Source organism: Dermacentor andersoni, chromosome 1 (genome assembly GCF_023375885.2).
Source record: "Dermacentor andersoni chromosome 1, qqDerAnde1_hic_scaffold, whole genome shotgun sequence".
In the NCBI taxonomy this organism is placed as follows: Eukaryota; Metazoa; Arthropoda; class Arachnida; order Ixodida; family Ixodidae; genus Dermacentor; species Dermacentor andersoni.
In genome coordinates, this window is record NC_092814.1 from 312,262,512 (window position 1) to 312,283,305 (window position 20,794).

At 46.2% G+C, this 20,794-nt stretch overlaps 1 protein-coding gene and 1 non-coding gene across 2 annotated transcripts in view; both read left to right on the forward strand.

The window, feature by feature from the left end:
* The first annotated feature begins 796 nt into the window (after nucleotides 1–796).
* The window catches only part of LOC126548465 (uncharacterized), a 35,331-nt gene continuing 15,333 nt past the window's right edge, over nucleotides 797–20,794 (forward strand). The window contains exon 1 of the mRNA XM_050196656.3: nucleotides 797–1,049. Within this exon, the coding sequence (XP_050052613.1) occupies nucleotides 954–1,049 (96 nt within the window). The 5' untranslated portion in view covers nucleotides 797–953. The remainder of the gene's footprint in view (nucleotides 1,050–20,794) is intronic.
* Nucleotides 17,117–17,198, forward strand: TRNAS-AGA (transfer RNA serine (anticodon AGA)). The gene has a single exon. It is a non-coding gene; the product is annotated as a tRNA-Ser (tRNA).

Consider the following 20,794-nt stretch of genomic DNA (forward strand, 5'->3'; position numbering starts at 1 on the left):
TATATATATATATATATATATATATATATGTATGTATTACATAAGATGGACAGACATTCTTTTATGTCCGTCTTCTGCTGGCATGTTTTAAAGACCTGCGTCTATAGATTGTAATACAATAGAAACCTGAGCCATTGATGTATGTTCATCATGGTACAGCAGCGCAACGGATAAACAAAGAGAGAAGAACGGAAAGCGGATGCTCAATTTCTCTTGTCTTGTCTCTTCATTGTCGACACTGTCGCTTCAGAATGAGTCGCTGCTACGCACGAGGTCGCGGGATCAAACTCCGGCCGCGCCGGCCGCATTTCGATGGGGGCGAAATGCAAGAAACACTCGTGTACGTCGATTTAGGTGCGCACTTAAGAACCCCAGGGGGTCAAAAATTAATGCGGAGTCCCCCACTTCGGCGTGTGCCTCATAATGAGATCACGGTTTTGGCACGTAAAACGCCATAATGTATCTTTTTAGCTCATGTCTGGTCTCCACTCGGCGGAAATAAGCCATCCGCTCCCACCGTATCGAAAAACAAGCTTTAAATGCTCGCGACAGGTGCTGTGTCAAGGTATATGTTATGTCAGGAAGTGGGAAAACTACGTTCTCTCTCTCGCACCAAAGGCAGAAACACGTGCCGCACTTTTCACATGTGATTTGATCAACGTCCCGGTACCCAACGCAAAGGCGCACTTACGTCTCGACAGTTCTAATTATAATCGCCCCATTCGCCCGTACAACGCGCCGCTGCCTTCGCGCCTATTGGTTGATGTCGGCCGCGGGCGGAGCCACAAGACGAGCCACAAGCCACAGGACGAGTTGGTCGCGTTAGACGATGCAACTTTAGCTACTTGTATCGACACTCGCACAGTTCAGCATACCGTGTTGAGGAAGCAGCTCACTGACCAGGACAAGGCGCAGAGACACACTAGACGACACTTGCTGCTAGCATAGTTGATATGGCGTTTCTCATCTCCATGCTGGTGGCCATCGTCGTCACTTCGAGAGTCCAGAGCGACACCCATGAAGATGGTGACGTGATCGACGTTCGCGAGGTGCGTTGACTCCGTTTATTATATATATATATATATATATTTTTTTTTTTGCCGTATAGTAGAGTTCCCAGATGCTATAACAGGATGCTCGTCAAATGTGGGGCTCTGAAGAAAAAAAGCACTGTGTGCCAGGTCAGATCGAAACGCGCACTTTATGTGAGCAAGCGCTTAGACTTAATGCGTTTTTAATTTCACCCACGTGGGTATTTCCTGTGAAACAGTTTCTGCGCAAATGGTCCCGCCTAATGCACATCAGCATTTGACTACACCGGGACGCCACAACACTGGCTCAATATGGCGAATCAGCTCTGCGGAAATTCTCAAAGTCGAAGAAGTTACTCCACCTTGCGGGTTTCCACAGGGTTGATTTGCCAGATTCAGTGTCCTTCGAGTTGTTGATTAATGCGGCTTCGCTGTGCAATCTTTTAGCCTCCTGGTTAGCTTAGATTGTAGAGCGACTGCCTCGGAAAGACTGCCTCGGAAACGACCAATTTTTCTTCCACCACGAAGCATTTTTGTAGTTTCGTGCTATCGTGAGGTCAAAAATAAAACTTTCACTTTCTGCACTGCCTCATTTAATGAAGTCTATTCATGTGCCATTCCAGTTTAGTAGTACACCTTGATTCTACAGCAAGGATCGTCCCGTTTCCTTTCAGAAACTGGTCAATGAAATACTCTTTCCCACTGCGGCCTGCTTAGGAAACTGGAGGGATGAATAATGGCATTTTTAGCTACAGTTCTTGTACGCTGTTTCAGAATAACGCAGTGCGACTACAAAATGTCGACTGAACAAGGTTCACCTCAGGCTGAGGCTAATATTGTCAAGCCTGACGAAGTGTGCACGCTACCTAATAGCACAAGTGCAAATTACTGCCTGGCGTTTGGTTGCTATTCTAGTATGCTACTGCAGAGCGGCGCAGTGCTGTGACGAAACGTCGACTTAACAAGGTGGACCTTCAACTTTGTTATAGTTGAGGCACAGCGTACGTTATCTATCAGCACAGTTGAAAATTAGTGCTCCTTATTTGGTAACGAACTGTTAAATACCTCTAAGGATTCACTTCACTGATAAGTTCGACTTCGCCCTGAAATCTGCTAGCCGCCTCATTAGCTCAAATGGTAGAGTGGCTGCCCCGGGAAGGCAGTGGTCGCGGGTTCGAGTGCCGAACCAGCGCGAATTTTTTCTTCAACTGCAAGGCTTTTTTTTCCCAGGAACCCCTTATGAATTTCCTTGGTAGCAATTGCTACGATTGGGTGGGTGTCTCATTTTCCATTTATTAATTACCTATATCATCATTCATTCATACAACTTAACGCTGTTTAATAGCCGGCGACATATTGTACCTCTTTCCAACGTTTCCTATTCGTAATAACTCGATCAATCAAGCACAATATTCGCTATTAAAATCGACTATTTTTTAACCATGTCATATTTTGACCGGCAAGTTGGTGTGGCGTACAATTATTAGATGAGAATGTTACTTATCTGTGCACTGTGCAACCAATATTGTTCCTTCGTTTGGTCAGGTGTTCGCCATTGAAATAAACTGTCTCCATTGACGCTGTCCATTTGGCCATTCATTTCGACAGCGGTCGTTGCACATTTTTGGCTCCCATTGTTATTATTAATAATTGCAGTTCAAGTAATCTGTGAGTTTAGAAAAACTTTATTACAACAAGAGACGATACGAGCACTGAGTCACAATCACGGCACAATTCCACCAGGACGACAACATACACGCAAAACGAAGCATTGTATACACGGCACGTTCTCAAAGTAGTGTCCGAGTCCTCACTCACTAACATATAACGACATAAACCCACGGAAACGCCCAGTTACTGATAAACTAATTGTCACATAATAAAAAATGATGTTCAATATGTACAGTGCACACAATGGTCATGTACAATGATTATGTGACAGGGACACATTACATAATTTTGCGGTGATGCCGTGAGATGTGTATATACAAAAATGATCATATATACTAGAGCACGTACACACAGAAATCACGGGCACATGCATTCCATGTACATTCAATGAATACTTTTGATGGCCTGGCTACAAGTACCAGGCTGGTCGAAAATTAAGCCATACGCGTCCGTCATCCACCGACAGGAAACGGCATGACCACTGCCGAAAGAACTCCTCTTACCCAAGGAAGAACAACTCTTCTGACAGAAACGACAGTAGTTCAGAGTAGAGCCTCTCCAGAAGTGGAAACAGAGCGCGGCGACGATGTCTCGCGACAACTGCCTCGCACCGGTTACGTCACCGATAAAAGGCTCCTGCAACAATTAAAAGTCGTGCGAGCGGCTTCGTGAGCAGCGACCAGATGTAATAAAGCGGTGAACTCCCAGACCACGGAAACCAGCATGCACGGCATACCCTGGCAACGACGCATTGCAGCAGCACATGCTTGTTCGATTCTTGAATGGGCAATTGGGACACAGCGAAGATGGCACCAGCCCCACCGCTCTAGTCTGTCACGCGTTGGGAGCACTTTCTATCCAAGACGCCACATGAAGTTGCGTAGGTGGCCAGGAAGAAAGGAACTTCGTTATCGCACCCCACGACACATTCTTGGAACGTGCGCGGCGCGCTGGGGAAACTAGAGGAAGCCGTAAGGCTGACATTGTATCCACAACACGGTTTTCGAGAACGTCTACATCAGGACATACCTGTTGAACATGGCGATAAAATGCCAAGGCCGTAGAGTAAAGCGCTGGTTTGTTTAACGCTTGTGGTCCGCGATTGAAGTCCACGTCCGGTAACAAGTAACATATTTTTGTACCAAGGAAATAGCAGGCGAGTTCACGCGCGGGACACTGATCACGCTGCAACAAGTGGAGCCAAAATTGCAGAGCAAGTAGCCAGCGGACAGACACGGATGAGAACGCGAACCCACCGCAAGAGCGTGATTGCCCAAGTGCCGTGCGACTGACCAGTACTGTACTGCCCGACCAGAAGAAGGAACCAAGAAGGGACTGCAAGGACCTAGTAACCCGTTATAGTGGCGGTACAATGTGACACACGTACCATACATGGCTGCAAAATACAGACTGTGCTAAGTACCTTCTTTCTAATAGGGGTAAATCATACCCTTCAGCATCCTGAATATTTCGACTTACACCTCTAAGAATTAGGAGCCACAAAGAGTCTGATATGCCAACATATGCGTAATCAAGGCCTAAAATACGAATAGAATCGCTCTTTTAAAGATGGAAAAGGGGACTTTGGCGTGTCTGTGGTGAACCAATGAACAAATAGCGAGATTTTGCAAAATTTATAGCAGCACCTTAAGTATTTCAGTACTCAGTGAAAATTCGAAGGGTACGGGATAAGCTATCTTCATTCCTGAGATACAATGCGATGACATCGGCGAAGGCTGTCACCTTCACAACACCGCTATATATATATATATATATATATATATATACGAGGCAGTGAGAGACCACACACGTAATGGTATCTCAGTACTGAGCGCATAAATGGTTCAAAGCTGAGCACAAAGAGTACTGGGGATAGAGGGCCCCCCTGACGAACACTTGGGCGTAACGTATTTGTGAACCAGAAATAATTGCACAGAGAATAATCAAGAGTTAGTGGAATGCCTAAGTGCTGATATTGAGGGTTTCGGGAATGATGCCGAAATTATCCTATTAAGTGAAATGAATGCCCACATACAGGATCTAGATGGCTATACCGAAGACAACGGGAAGTCAATGCTAGATCTTTGTGAGCAACATAAACTCGTTCTCGTGAATACAGGGCCTAAGTGGGAAGTGGGAAATGGGAAATCTCGTGGGAAGTGGGAAACCGGCAATCAACCATTGATTACTGCCTGATGACAGAAGGAATTCATGGTAAGTTGAGAGAAATGGTCATTGACGAAGAAGGGTATAGCAGCATAGGGAGTGACCATAAACGCATCATTTTGAAAAAGGGATATGTAGTTGGGAAAGAGAGCAATGAGTGCAAAATGGCCAGTCCAAATTTGAACACTGAACAAATTACAAATATAGTCAAAGAGTCGAGGAAGAACTTGGAAAATGGCCGAATAAAGAGTGGGAATATAGTTAGCTTCTAAGGGTAATAACAGCAGAAATACGGAAAGAGAAACAACATGTTCGTTGGAAAGGAAAAAGGAAACCGAAAAGCTAGTGGAACAGGGATATACGAGAAGCGATCGCTGAACGGCAGAAAGCATGCCGAGAGCACAGGTGGGCAAAAAGGCGCAGTTGCCGCAGGATCAAATAGCCAATAAATGGGAAATATGCCGGGAGAAAATGTCCATGGTTCCAATACTCGTGCAAGCAAAGATAAAAGGTGAAAGTCAGCTTTGGTTGTCAGAAATACGTGACCAAAAGAAGGCCCCACGTAGAATATTTTGGAACCACATAAAATTAGTAGGCAGGAAGTCAACAAAAATGCAACATATCCTGGACGAAGATGGAAACAAACTGGAAGGGGACGCGGCAATAAATTACATCCGAAAAATAACAGCCGAATCTTTCCAAGGCAATGGCAAGGTTGTATTTGAAGAAAAAAAGAGCATGAGAGAGAACCAGATGGAAAAGGAGCTGGTGCTGACAAATTTAAACTGGAAGAAAGCGGAAGAGAAAATTCCTAAGCGCACAGCCACAGGGCTAGAGACGAGGTTCCCGTTAGGCAGATTAATGAACTAGGACCAAAAAGTAAGGAAGCTCTTATGAAAGCAGTGGAAAAAACTTTAACAGATAGACGAATACCAGACAGTTGGCGACAAAGTTAAATGAATTTATTTTATAAAGGTAAGAGGGAGAAAGAGAGAATTCACTCCTATAGACCGTTGACTATTACATCGGTGATATACAGGTTAGCAATGCAGGCAATTAAATTAAAGCTGCAAATGGGCAGAGAATAATGACATTTTGGGAGAACTTCAAAATGGCTTTGGAATAGGTAGGCGTTTGGATGATAACTTATTTGTTCTTACTAAGTGTATTGAAATATGAAGAGTAGGAAGCAGACCGTTATATGTGGCTTTTTTAGACGTTACAGGAGTGTATGACAACGTAGACAGCGACATTTTGTGGGATATTCTGGAAGGGGAAGGCTTAGGCGACGATTGTCTACTGCTTTTGAGAAAGGTTTACCTAGAACATACCGTTTGCGTTGAATGGGAAAGGATGAGGAGCGAGGAGAAAGTTGATATCAACAAGGGACTGAAGCAGGGGTGCCTTTTATCCCTACTGATGATATGCATGGATAGGATGGAGAGGGCGCTAGAAGTAAGTAATATCGGGTTTAATCTCTCATACAAACAGGCTGGTACAGTAGTCACGGTATATAGGAACTTCCAGGTTTATTTTGTGCGGACGACATTGTGTTGCTAGCTAACAAGCAAAGTGATTTGCTATGTCTGGCTAATATCTGCGGACAGGAAGGCGAGGTTTTAGGTTGGAAATTTAGCGTTAAAAAATCAGGTGTTATGGTATTCAATAAGAACAGTGAACAGATAGTGGTAATACAGGGCCAGGAAATACCTCGGGTAAAAGAATATAAATACCTTGGTATACGGATAAACGAAAGCAACAGCTATATGGAAACACAGCGAACAACAATAACAGTAAAGGGGATCAGAAATGCAACCGCAATAAAACATAGAGCGCTATGGGGATACAATAGGTACGAGGTGCTCCGGGATATGTGGAAAAGTGTAATGGTTCCAGGACCTAGATTTGGAAACGCGATTGTTTGCTTGAAATCAGGGGTACAAGCAGGACTCGATGGAAACCAAAGGTCAGTGGGATGTCTCGCATTGGGCACTCACAGGAAGACTACAAATGAAGCTGTGCAGGGTGATATGGGCTGGACTAGTTTTGAAGTGAGGGAAGCTCACAGTAAAATGATTCTGAAGAATGACTGAGGAATATGAAATAAATAAATGGGCTGCGAGAGCATTGATGTATTTGTACAGGAAAAACATTGATTCATAGTGGAGGAAAAGAACTAGGAAGCTCACCAGCAAGTATGTGGCCTGTAGGATGAGCAGCACAGCAACAAAGAACGTCAAGCGGAAAGTCAGAGAGGCTGAAATAATCTCATGGATGGCGGCAATGGAAGAGAAACCTGCCATGAGCAACTACAACAATTTATGATAACTCAAAGGGAAGCTCATTACTTCTCGAAGCGAGATCAGGATGCCTTAGAACACGCACCTATAAAGCGAGGTATAAGAAGGAAGAAGAAGCATGTGCTTGCTGCGGTAAAGATAGGGAAAGGATAGAGCATGTTTTATTAGAATGTGAAGATATCTGCCCATTGGTCGATTTAGGCACCACTGGCCTCCTTGAAGCCCTTGGGTTCAGCGAGAGCAGGGGGAAAGTAAACATGTCCGCAATAGAGATTATAGTAAGAGGCGATTGGAAGATTGGTGGAAGAAAAGTAGGGAAACAACAAAAAACGGAGCCGTACAAAAACAAAGTTCACCATAGAGGCTCAGAAAATTTGGTTATGGGAATTCATCGCGCGTCTTCTTTTCCTTTTCTTTTTTTCTTTTTTAACCTACAGGTAGGACATTAGGCAGTATAATAGCAAGAGCTCGGTGGCGCCACCCACCGCCTCCCTCCAGGGGGACGCTCATAACATCCATCCATCCATCCATCCATCCATCCATCCATCCATCCATCCATCCATCCATCCATCCATTCATCCATCCATCCATCCATCCATCCATCCATCCATCCATCCATCCATCCATCCATCCATCCGTCCGTCCGTCCGTCCGTCCGTCCGTCCATCCATCCATCCAACAAAATTTGACGAAAAGCCGGACGAGGTCAGTACATTAAATATTAAGCGTGTTCTAGGTGATCGAACACCTTTTCGTGATCTAGTGAAATTAAGAGACCGAGTGCTGACCTGGTCAGCGTCTACGTCATTATATCACGCGCAACGAACGAGATACTAGGTATCTCTCTGCCAGGGACCGAGCATGCCTGGTGGTGTCCTATTAAGGAAGGCATCAGGCTTCCCAAGCGTCGAGGGACAACAGCTGTGAATGTTTTGCAGTCAACGTTGAGAATCGTGATTGACATCCATTCCTCTGGACGAACTAACGGTGGATCGTGCTTAGATATCAGCACAATGCGACCATCGCGAAAACTAGCCGGGAATGCAAAGTTTTCAAAGCAGCGGCTGATAGCAGACACGAAAGTGGCACCAGTATCTTCCCAGTATGATAGATAAAACTCAACGGGTAACCCCTCCGGCCCTGGGGCCGTGCGACGCTTCATGGAAGATAATGCTGCCTTCAACTCATCAGCTGACGGTCGTGCACAAACCCGGTCAGCAACCTTAGGTGGAACCTGAGGCAGCCCCCACTAAGCATTTCTAGGTTACCATGATCCATTCGCGTAGTCCTACGTGCCATGTTTTCAAAATGCGATACAGAGAGCGAATAATCACGCGCGGGAGGCGACACAACAAGAATAACACATGTGGGATTCGTACCGTGCCCGCTAGGAACAGCCAGACGTGGAACGAAGTTTGGACATCTACCTTGGTTTGGAGACACAAATACGTGGCTGCCAAGACTTCTGAAGTATACAACGAGCCCCTCCTAGATTGCAGGATGACCAAGGGGACCCGATGAATATAATCGTAATTGCGCGTGAAATACCATACGATTAAGATACGAATAAAAAAAATTATGGGGTTTTACGTGCCAAAACCACTTTTCGATTCATTATGAGGCACGCCGTAGTGGGAGACTCCGGAAATTTCGACCACCTGGGGATCTTTAACGTGCACCTAAATCTAAGTACACGGTTGTTTTCGCATTTGGCCCCCATCGAAATGCGGCCGCCATGGCAGGGATTCAATCCCGCGACCTCGTGCTCAGCAGCCCAACACCATAGCCGCTGAGCAACCACGGCGGGTAGATACGAATTAAGGGAATATTCAACATGAAGAAGGGATAGAATAGAGACATATAATGAACATATATTCATCAAATCATTTGAACACAGGTGTTGTCAACCTTGCATTTAGTGTCGATTCTTGGTTGAAACTGCCTTAAAAAAAAAAAAAAAAAGAAACCTGGTCGCTCTGTTGTAAATACGTAAGCAGTTCTCATTTACTACATCCTCTCTCCCTGTTCTTTTCAGACGCGGTCGAGCTGACGTCGACGTGTAGGCGTGGTGTTTTTTTACGTGCGGTGGTTCTTCATTCCGGGAAGGGAGGGAAGTGGCAGAAAAGGAATTTTTTTTTATGGGGCGGATGGCGGGGAAAGAGGGGCTGGCATGAAGAGTGACCCGAAAGTTAGGCGGGGCACTGACTCCGCTTCCTTCTTCCCCCCCGCCCCCCCGTCCCCGGTGTTCACGCCTGTGTAAATATCCATATTTATGTTTCATCGACAGATAACGGGTAAGGTAGATGTCATTCCTGCAGTTAATAAACAGTTTTAACACGTTAAACGCTCCACCAGAAAAAAATGCAGGCGTCAGAAATACAATAAAATAATCTACATACCTGAAGTTCTTGTAAACAATGTCAAATATATAAGGAGCACTTAAATTATTCTGGAATGTGGATGTCTTGTTGCATTTTTCTCTGCCAATATAAGTTAGCTTATAAAGAAATATTAAATATGCCTGGCTTTGTTAAAGAAGTAGACCCACAACACAACCCAAAACATAAATGGTTATTAGCATGTAGGATAACACCTGTACTTGTACCAAGAATGGCACAGACGCAGTTATCCCGAGTCAATGACTGCACTAAGCTCTTCGGAGTGAGCATCTTTATCTTTGCATGTGAAAAAAAAAGAACTCGTTTCGTGGCGCCATACTTTGTTAAATGGTTGGTGACAGGGGAACGTGTTATGCAGCATGTGGCAGCTGTTCACAGATCAGCTTGCTTATGACCAATCAGTTTGCTTACGACCTCAAAAACAGTTTAAAACAGGAAATCGGATGTTGACCAACTGCGCAGTCTCCAGGGACGTAAGCAGATGGCTTTTGTGCGCTTGAAAGATACCCACGTGCTTTTGCACTAATGGTTGATCTATTGATAATAAAAATGAATGCGAGAGCGACTGGAGCCCCGCGAAAACAAACGCGCATGTGTACCAGTGCATGGATGTGGGTTCGCGCAGGTGTGTCTTCTCGCGCCGATGTCTGCGGTGATTTAAAAAAAAGAAAGGAAGAAGAAAAATACTGTGTCCTCGCTGCTGGGACAACATAAAACTAAACATCAGTCTGAACAACGCTTTGTGCCAGCTGTGCTTGGTGCGTAGCACCATCGAGTTAAGTGCGGCGGGGGAGCGTCAAACAGATGTCGGCTTTTGTCCACGTGGGGCTAGCAGATCGGCAGTGAAGCGACACAGGAAAAAGTTCAATCACTGCAAAAAAGCGCTCAGGCGCGGAAATTACCGGCAACACGCAATCGCTCGTAGCAACAGAACTCAGTCACCCACACACCTTGTGCGCCATGTATTGTTCAAAAGGGGTACTGAACCACGTTTTACGGACGTCTAAGTATGCATTTCACGTTGAAAGGGACTGTTTCAGCAATACTTTAACGCCTCGCGCGGCGAAGGCTACGACGGAGTCAGGGTGTGCACACAACGCTCCGCCTACTCAACGTCACCGTGTCGCGCATTTGAAATTTGATTTTGTATGTTCGCATGGTTCGCATATACGCCACTGCAGATTTTACCTGGCGTGGCATCGAGGCGCCCCAAAACGAGCGCGCTCGTCGCGGCACACCGCGGCAGCCGCGGCATCTGCGCTAGGCTGCAGACGCAGCTAAGTGCAACTGTAGTTGCTGACTAGGTGCACGACAAGGCTGTATTGCGCTCTCGCGCTGATTTGCTCCAGTCTGGCCGTGCTATGTGATGCGGACCAGCTTCGTCTTGCACGAGCTTGACGGACAGACAATAGCCACGTCCATTTTGCGCATTTTGCGCGATAGCTCAATACGAAACGAACTCTGCCAAGGCATCCAACCAGGAGAGGCCACGAGTGAGCGCGCGCTGGTAAGCGTAGGTCTGGTCTGACCTCAAGTTTCGCTCGATTCGAGGATAGTTGAGCGTTCAAAGCTAATAGAAATTAACTATACCGGACGGATACGACACTGATAAGCAGTGTGGCCAAAGTTTCATTCCTACGCGGGCGGGTGCGGCCAAGTGTTTGGCAGACGACAGTCGGAGATAGTGCGATACTCGTATACTTTCGAAAGTACGTCATACTTATCGAAATCAGAAAGACAAATTTTTGCTTCATTCAACCTGTTTACTACACTGCGTCAATAAATATACACAGTGACAGTCAGTGACAAGAAGCGCACTGACCAAAACACCATTCTTGATTGATGTCAGCTATTGGTCAATAGCAGTGGCGTATTAGAATATGCTAGCTAACAAAATATGGCAGCCCGAAAAGAGTGAGGAGAAGGCTTCTGTTGAAAAGAATGTGTTTGAGAAAAACGGTGACTGGACGCCCCGCTCGCGAGCTCCACGCGCCTGACACGACAGCAAAATTTGGTTGAGATGCTAACAGCAGCGTACGGTGTGCTGTGTTTTTAACCCAGCCTGAGTGGTTGTTCAGGACCCCCGAAACACTTTTTTGAAGATGGTAAGAAAACCGTGCCGATCTTTCATGGAGGCTGCTGTGAATATGTGAGCCAAATATTACTGTACTGTACGCAGCGTGTACCTTACAATCCACTGTCAAACACAGGGAAAAATCGCTTTCGTAATGTCGTCGTGTAGCGCCATCGAAAACAGCTGGCCCACCAACGCCATTGGCTGACTTCGTGATCGCGAGAGCATGCTCAGTAATACAGAATTGCTAATTTTGTATTGAATAACGGACATATGTGTACGTGTATGATCTCAAAACGACAAGAAAATAATTTCATCTGGAGGCCTCAATGGTCTTCACCTGCGGCAAGTTGTTCTTTTCAACCACTTTTATTTCCATTAAGTTATCGTTTCTCTATTTCATTTATTAAGCACAAGTAATTTCCTCTATGTTCTCTTGGTGTCAGTGTTTGTTGGCTTCTTATTATATGACTAATAAAAATCGGGCCCCTTGGTAACCCCCTTTCTTCTCGTTTATTACATAACGAGGGTCGCGAATCCGGCAACATTGATGCCTCCAAGTAGCATGTGTGGGTTTATTGACCGGTTGCCTTCACCTAAAGAGATCACGTGCTCGTGACGCCTGCGGCAGAAAGGATGTTCCACATCCGCTGCCAAGGTTTGTGAGTGGTGACGCTGGGTAACACTCCCAAGGTCCTACTAGGAAACATAAATACCCAAGAAAGTGGATGGCGAAACGGCGCCGCGGTAGCTCAATTGGTAGAGCATCGCACGCGTAATGCGAAGGCTTTGGGATCGTTCCCCACCTGCGGCAAGTTGTTTTTCACCCACTTTCACTTCCATTAATTTATCGCTTATTTATTTCATTTATTAAGCACAATTAAGTAATTCCCCCTATGCTGTGTTTGGTGTCAGTGTTTGTTGGCTTCCTATGATATGGCTGAGACATTAGTTGTTCGCTCGCTATTACTAAATTGTGCCAGATCTATAAGCCTGAACGTTATAATTACAGCATTAAATAAATAAATGAAATCACCACCCATCTGGGGCTTTCTGGGACTGGCACTCAACCCATTGCATCGCGACACAGAGTACAGTGCATGTGCCATTGAATATTCATTGTGGATGAAGCAGTCAGTTCTTCAGTCAGTCAAAGTAATGGTTAGACAAATTGAGCCGATCTGAAAAAGATATCGGATGGAGCAATGAGCTGTGTAGTGCTGCCGAAGTGAGTCCAAGAGTTTCAGGCAGTAAAAAGGCTAATCTCAGACATGTCGAGAGCAATCCCGAGATTGTGAAAAATTAGCTCAAAGCAGTTGGAGACATGTCGAAGGCCATATAAGAGGCATCTGTAAGGAGCGCTTATGCTTTGTTCACGAAATTCTGGAAAGCAGATGACCGCAGCTTTTCCTTTTTCTAATTATTCTGATCCTCATCTATGGAAGTGCAGTGGTAGGGACTGGAAGACATATATGCTTTGTTGGACTAATGTTTTTGTGGCCAGCAAGGGTACGTACTGCTCGATAAACTTACGGCACTGGGCAACGCATAGTTGTCACTGGAGTCCGTGCTTCAACAGTGATCTTTTTTCATGCCTTAAAGGTGAACTGACGCAGCATTTTTGTCTGCGCCTTTCTTTATCTGTTAGATAACCACTGCATGACCCCGTATCTGATAAGATCGTTTAACGTGACGCATTCAAAACGCAGGCCAAATTATTTCTTGGCATATGGTTTATTGTCTCATGGACGACGGTCGCCGGCGCGGTTCGCGAGATTGCGCGCCTTGGCGTGTGCCATCTCGTTTCGGTTGCACTGTGTCTCGGATACTTCTCCCATGTGCGCCGGAATCCATTGTATTCTGGTTTGAAAATCTACCTCCCGCTGGACTTGTCGATTGCTCAGGATCCGGACCGCTCTGCTTTAGATCCATCCTTTGACGAAGTTTCTGACCGTTTGTCGCGAGTCTCTGCGACTCGCGACAAACGGTCGCAGGTCCCTGGGACAGCACCAAAGAGTGCTTGACGAGCTACAACGAAATTACCAAGGCCTTCTGCCTGGCCCGTCGTACCTTCCCTCCGCCCAGCGAGAAGCTGGACAGGACGCAGGCGGCGGCCCTCAGACAACGGCAGACGCTCACGTACCCTAACCCGGCGCAATACCACAGGCTCTACCCCGGTACATACCCGACAAATATATGTAAGGTCTGCCACACTGATATGGCCGCTTTCACTCACATTCTCTGGGACTGTAACGAAAACCCACACGGTGTTAACTCCGGAACCCTTGCGCCGCGGTGGGCCGCTGCCTTAATTGCGCAGCCCCAGCCTCGGCGACGAACTCTGGGCCGTCAAAGCAGGCCCGCGAGGCGGCGGCGAGGCAACGCCTCGACGTCCCCACGTGAGAGACCTAAGGCCCCGTCGGCGAAAGCTCTGCAGGACTCCAAATAAAGTTGTTACCAACCAATACGGTTTGTTTACAATTGACCTGTGTACATCTCGAAAATTGGAGTGAGTCCCTTTGTGTAACTGATGTATGGGTCGGCGCAGCAGCCGAAGCTGTATAGCGATCGCCTTGTCGAACTCTTTACACGACGGGATAATATGGGAGAGAAGTTTAGAAGGACTAAGTGTGCTACACGTTCTGACAGACGCGACAGCCGATGCCCCATAGTGGGCATGAGCCACACGTTAAGAGGACAACAACCGCAGCAAGGGGCTGAGCTTATTGTCACATGTTAAATGCACAGAAGCGCAGAGTGAAATCGTAAAGAATAATTTAGGCTGCGTGCGTCCAGCTTTCGGCGAGACAGGGTCACTGTGTGGCTTGCGACAACTCCACTAGACACCAGGCTGACCGGCGCTTGCGTCTGCAATTCCTGAACACTACCTCTGATTTTCGTAACGTGCAGAGATAACAGGCTAACAAGCCCTACGTCAAAAACCACTCTGTTTGGCGCACATTTTTGAAGCGGTCACCTGAAAGGAGGCAATAATTGACTTTTTTTTCGCGTTCAAGGAAATTTGGCACGGCACTGTTGTTAACCTGGGGGAATCAGGACCAGTACTCACAATGAATTGATAATGTATAATAAATAATCTTGTGATTCGTATTGTGGCGCCGAAGGACGCGCAAGTTTCCTTTTCTTCATCTACAGATTACCGAGGGGCTTATAGGTGAAGTTAATTAAAGAGCGTATTTCGATGAAGTGCGTGGAGAGCAGTGCTGAAAAACTGAATCAAAATAATTACGTAACAAAAATATTGTTAGAAGTGATTTTTTTGAATAATTCCAGCCATTCCGCGGCCAAGAGAGCAGACAGTCATTCTGTTCGCACTTGCTATTCGAAGAAGACGAGAACAAAAACAACGTTCCCCGCCGCTGCTATTTTTATTCCTTAACACTTATATTGCCTTGTATTTCTCCGCATAACCTTAATTTGTTGCAAATGTACCAGACGCTTATTGGCCAATCCCCCGTTGTAGGTGTGTGTCATATTAAGTAAATCGTCACCATCACGATCATCGTTGATTCGACTGCGTCACATCGGGAAACGGTGCCGTCCCGGACATCATTCTTCTGACAGTGCTTGACAACGGGCGCCGTCTAAGTTGTGGACTTGGTAAACCCTAGCTGTAAAATGCGCCAGAGAAGCAGCAGGGACCCAAGCCGTTCTATTCGTACCTCGGGAGACGGACCACGGGTGCCAGCAGCTATTCGCCTTCGCCAGCGTGGACTTTGCCACTAGGCAAGCAGATTGCCGTTCAGCAGAACGCCAGCGGGTGCCGCAGCTGCTGCACTTTGTTCGTCTTGTCAGAAGGCTGCGTGCGGATAGCGTGAGTCACCCGCATCGACCTCGAATGCGATGCGAGCGAATAAAGCGGCGTCGCCGTTGTCGTAAACCAGCGAGCTCAGTGGCGTCGCATGTGAGACCTGCCGATGACTGCTACTGTGGCGGTCGGCAGTTGATTCTCTCCGTCACACCGAACGGGCATTTGCCCAAGCTATTCGCGAACAGCATCGATGCACATTCCTGGTCTAGGGACTGCATACCCCTGCGCCAGAAGGAACGTTTCGTGGCCTCGCGTAGTACGCTGCGCTGTGAATGTAGCGAGATTGAAGCATTGGTGCTGCCGGTGTGCAACACCAACACCCGAAACATCCTGCGCTTGCTATGTGCTTCATTTCTTGCATTTGGCTCTCCGAAATTGGTATTTTTTCAAGAAATAAAAATGTCATATTCAATGCCAACATTGTGTCGTTAATTATAGGATCAGTTTTCTCTAAGGGGTGTCTTACCTTCGCCATCCGCCTGCCTCCGCCTTTGAGGGCTGAAGAATAGCAGCACACCCCTTGTTTCACTCAGTGCAACCTGAACGCGGTCTGCCTAGCGTGCGATGACTGAGAAGACAGACGAAGGGCGGCTGTCCAAATGCGAAGATGATAACACTCGGAAAAGAGCGGGAAGACCGGTATAATATTGGCATGCATGTGGGTCTGTTTGCTGCAATAGTGTGGGTCTGTTTGCTGCAACAGTCTGCAACAGTGTTTGAATTGGCTGTGAATATAGCATGTTCAAACTTATTGAAGCTGCCGCTAATCTGTAAAAGCTACTCGAGACAGGATGTTTAATCTACTTCGTCGTGCGCGGGCGTAACCAGGGCACTTACCAAAGCGTCAGTTTTGATAGCTTTCGGAGTGGTTTGACTTATTAGAGACGGTCTTTCAAGGCGGCACTATATATCTGCGTTGACACTCGAGCTTTTTACTGCGGCACATTCTCGGCCCGTGGTAAATTGGCACGTGCGCGTTACGCGCTACGAAAGTGTTGTTGATGTCTTTGCCGGCCGCAAGCCTTAATAAAACACTGTAAATATTTTTGTTGAATATCTGTGTGTTTGTGGCTGTATGTTTTGTTCATATGTGCATATTATCACTGTATATATCATAATTATCATCCAGCACCTGGAGTAGTACGCCAGACGATCAGCCAGGCTAACATCTCCCGTATATTATTAAAGTTTTATATATCTCTCTATACCAGCTATATAAATTGCAGTAAATATTTGCTTACTAACTAAAGAAGCAGGTTGTCACGCGCACGCAGAAAACGTGAGCAAAGAACAGTTGATGCAATCTGTGCAGGTTTTTTGCAATGAGGCTCGTGTCCTTAGATTTACGTGGACGTTAAAGAATCTCTGGCAGTGAAATTTAATCTGGTGTCACCTGCTACGATGTGCCTCATAAGATCAACGTTTATGCACGTAAAACCCAAGATGTTTTTTTTTTTCAAGTTATTCCTGCAAAAAGTACTCGGACGAGAAACTCGTGATAAAATAAAGCTGGCTTCTTCTTCGAACAGAAGTCAAAACCCCTCTCACTTTTGATCTCAGTGCACGCAAGAAAAAGAAGAGAAGCAACCTGCAACTGATTTTGCACTGAGTAGTGACAACTGCGTTGTGGGTGCTGGACAGTGGCAGTCGTGGCCGAGCGGTTAAGGCGATGGACTAGAAATCCATTGGGGTCTCCCCGCACAGGTTCGAATCCTGTCGACTGCGTCGTTTTTTTTTTACTCTGCTTTCTTTCTCTTAAAAACGACCGAGTGCTTGTAAGTCTTTATTGGATGCTTGCTCGTGCATGCTTGATTTTTGAATGTGTTTTCAGCTACCTTAAGTTTCTGTAGCGCTTTGATTTTCTATAAGTTCTGCTCCCATGTTATGAAGAAAAACAAACGACAGACGTGGTTAAGGGATGGACTAGAAAGCCATTGACGTCTCCCTGCACAGGTTCGAATTCTGTCGGCTGCATGAATATTTTCGACCCTGCTTTCTTGAGCAGTTTTATCTGTGGAGTCGGTTTCGTGCATTTAGTTTCATCTTTCATTTAAAATATTACTAATAAAAATCACCGCTCAAGCGCTCTGTACAGATGGTTAACCAGCGAAGCAGAAACGTGCGGCCCGATTGTTTATCACTGGGCTAATCCCGACGGTTCATTAAACGACGGCTTGGTAGGCTGCCGGATCCTGGGTACGCAGTTGCTGCTTCAGCTCCCCTGCACGAGCCTGTTCTTGTGTTCGGGCTGCAGCATCGGCACAACATAGACGAGTTCGTTTCCGGTTCTGCTCATGGCGTTGCTGATCGAAAGCTGCCTGCTCCTCAGGAGTACGTATGACGCGTGACCTACTCATTTCGAAGCCCGATAGAAACTGCTGCGCGCGACGGAAAGGAACGACGTCACTACTGGCGCAGCCAATTGCGCGCCTCTCTCTCCCTTTTTTTTTCTTATTACGTGCATGCGCATGGGGTTGCGCGGGAAGAATTTTCGGCATACAGGCGACAGACGGACGAATCAGCTAGCCATATACAGCGCTGTAAAAGCTCTTACGCTCAAATTGTTCGTAAGAGGAAATTCCCGCTAACCCTGATTTCTTTAGTTACGTTGTACCGGCGACCGTTTTTCACCGGCCTAAGAAGTGTTGTAAAGTTATCCCTCAGAGCAAGAATAGTGTTCCTGTATCGGAAATTTATCAAATGCTGTCGCCGATTCCATCTGTTGTCTATGTGGTCGCCGAACCTTGTCTAATCACATTGCATGCGCAACGCGAATAACGTACACTCTGGAACAGACGCGAGCACAGCAATTACACAGGAATCTACGACGAATCATGTACAAATAGCCGCCGCGCTTGACCCATAAATCAGATTTTCGCCGATGGGTGACTGTGCTCGCCGCTATTGTCGTGCCTTGAGCGTTGCTTGCTTTTGTGGGCACAAGTTCACCCAGTAAAGTAAAATTTGTGGCTCACAGTATTAGCCCTACGCCAGCCAATATATGGTGAAATGAAAACACGTATAGAGCTGCACTCAAATTTCGCATTAGTGAGTATTGTAATCGTCGGTGAATATTTAGAGCGCAGCTCTTGGGCGCACGTTCCTGTGGCGAGCGTCCCTCGGCATCCTCGCCGTAACCGAGCGAACGAGTGCAGCAAAGTATCGGATAGCGAACGCGGAGCGCAGCGGGGAATGAAAGACGGCGATAGCGAAGAGAGCGCGAGGAGGAAAGCGGAAGAGGAGGGTGCAGCGGAACCATGAGACGGAAAGCTGAAAGCATGAGAACCATGGGAAGGCTAAAACATGAGAAGTAAAGCGTAGTGCCGCGCAAGACGGGATCTGCGGCGACGATTGCTACAGAATGGCGCCAGAGTAGAGCGCGTCGTCTGTTCACCGATGATGCCACCTGTACCATATATGGAAACAAAGCGCTGCATGAGCAGAGGTCTGACTACGGCTGCTGCTGTTAATCACGCCCACGCGTCATCTACGCGTCACCCACGCGCTGCCTCTCACAATCTACGTCGTCGTATACGTCTACACAGTCGCGCCATACTTTGCCCTGTCTACAACGCGCCGTACGAGACAGATTGACCGTGCCAGCCAATATATCGCGAAATGAAAACACGTATGGAGCTGCACTCAAATTTCGCATTAGAGAGTATCGTAATCGTCGGTGAATCTTTAGAGCGCAGTTCTTTGGCGCCCGTTCCCGGGTGGAGCATCGCCGTCCCTCGGCGTAACCGCGCGAACGTGCTCATGCCTCAGCTCGCACGTTCGTGGTCGTCTTCTTCCACAGCTGGCTCCGATGCCACTCATCGTGCCAGCGTTCCTATACTGCTCCTCAATCTGTGAAAGCGCTGATGGCACCGCACCACTGCCAGTCTGTTCGGGGATTTCGGTCACAAGTGCTTTGCCACAATGTATTGCGAAATTACAACACGTATACAGCTGTGCTCAAATTTCACATTAGTGAGTATCGTAATCGTCGGAAATATTTTTCTTCAGCGTCACTACAACGTGATACTATAGTCAGTGAAGGTGGCCAACCAATGGCAAACGACCCTGACGAACAAAAAGATTTGTGTATTCGACCCCAAGTTTTCTTTCTTTCTTTAATGAACGAGACGCGATAATCGAAAAAAAAACATAGCTCTGACTTGAAGAGAGAGAGAGAGAGAGAGAGAGAGAAAGCTCTTTATTGAGATGCAGAGAATACTGGAGGCACTTACTTGAACACAGATTCATCGTACCGATATATTGATTGAGAACTAATATTGTTGCACCGCTCTTTTATACAATGAATACTTCTTTGTGTGAGACCATCGTGTCGTCCCCGACATGGAAGAACGACTGTGAAGTACGTTCCTAATGCCATGACATTGCGTTGATATCCACGATGAAGAATCAATGCAATAAAGACCAGAGCGGTTAACTTTATCCATGTTTAGGGAATTTTCCCTAAGCAAAGCTGGGAAGTGTTTACCGTATCCACATATTTCAGGTTCGTGGGAAACCGTTTCGTAATAAGAACGCATCATAATATAATTGTGTCACTAGGAATCTCTCAGGCCTTTATAGGAGGTTAAATAGATGGGTTTAATGTTGCAGAAGTTATATTTGTGTGCTCGGGCTTGTATTCTACGCGTATGCTTGTGTATGAAATGTCGCTCAATATATTTATTGGTTCTTACCGTGCCTCTTCATACACTTCGTCCTTTTTATAACAGTCACGGTCAGCATGCTTGCGGTGTTATTACTATGCATGATACGGAGAAATGGACGATTGTGCCAATATACTGTATTTTATTGAGCTATTAGAGCTAAAAAAGTGAATCACGCAGCTTCATGGAAATTCCTTGACTAGAACTTTTGTCGACCCAATTTTACTGCTGTTCTAACCGTTTCCATTATTTACTACATCTCAACAACGAAAGAAACCGACAAAATTTCTGGGATAATTAGTAGGCATATACCGATGCCTTTAGATCGTGATTATTGAGGTAGCGATAATCAAAATTAATATATTCATAATAATAGTTTACCATTAGTTATAACCCCTATGAAAATAAGTACGCGTCAACAACCCACCAGTTCACCATAAAACTGGATGATATCGATCGGTGGTAGCCCAATAATTCCTACACGAATCGTAATTATCTCACTGCTTCAGTAGACTTCAAAGAGCTTATTGGACTTCAAAAGTCGAAATTTGCAACTACTAAAGACTAAGTAAGGAATGGACACAATTTTAGCAAGATTCATCTGACAGAGGTTGGAGGAAAGGTGTGGGGCCGCGCTTAGGTGGCCTGCTTCAAAGA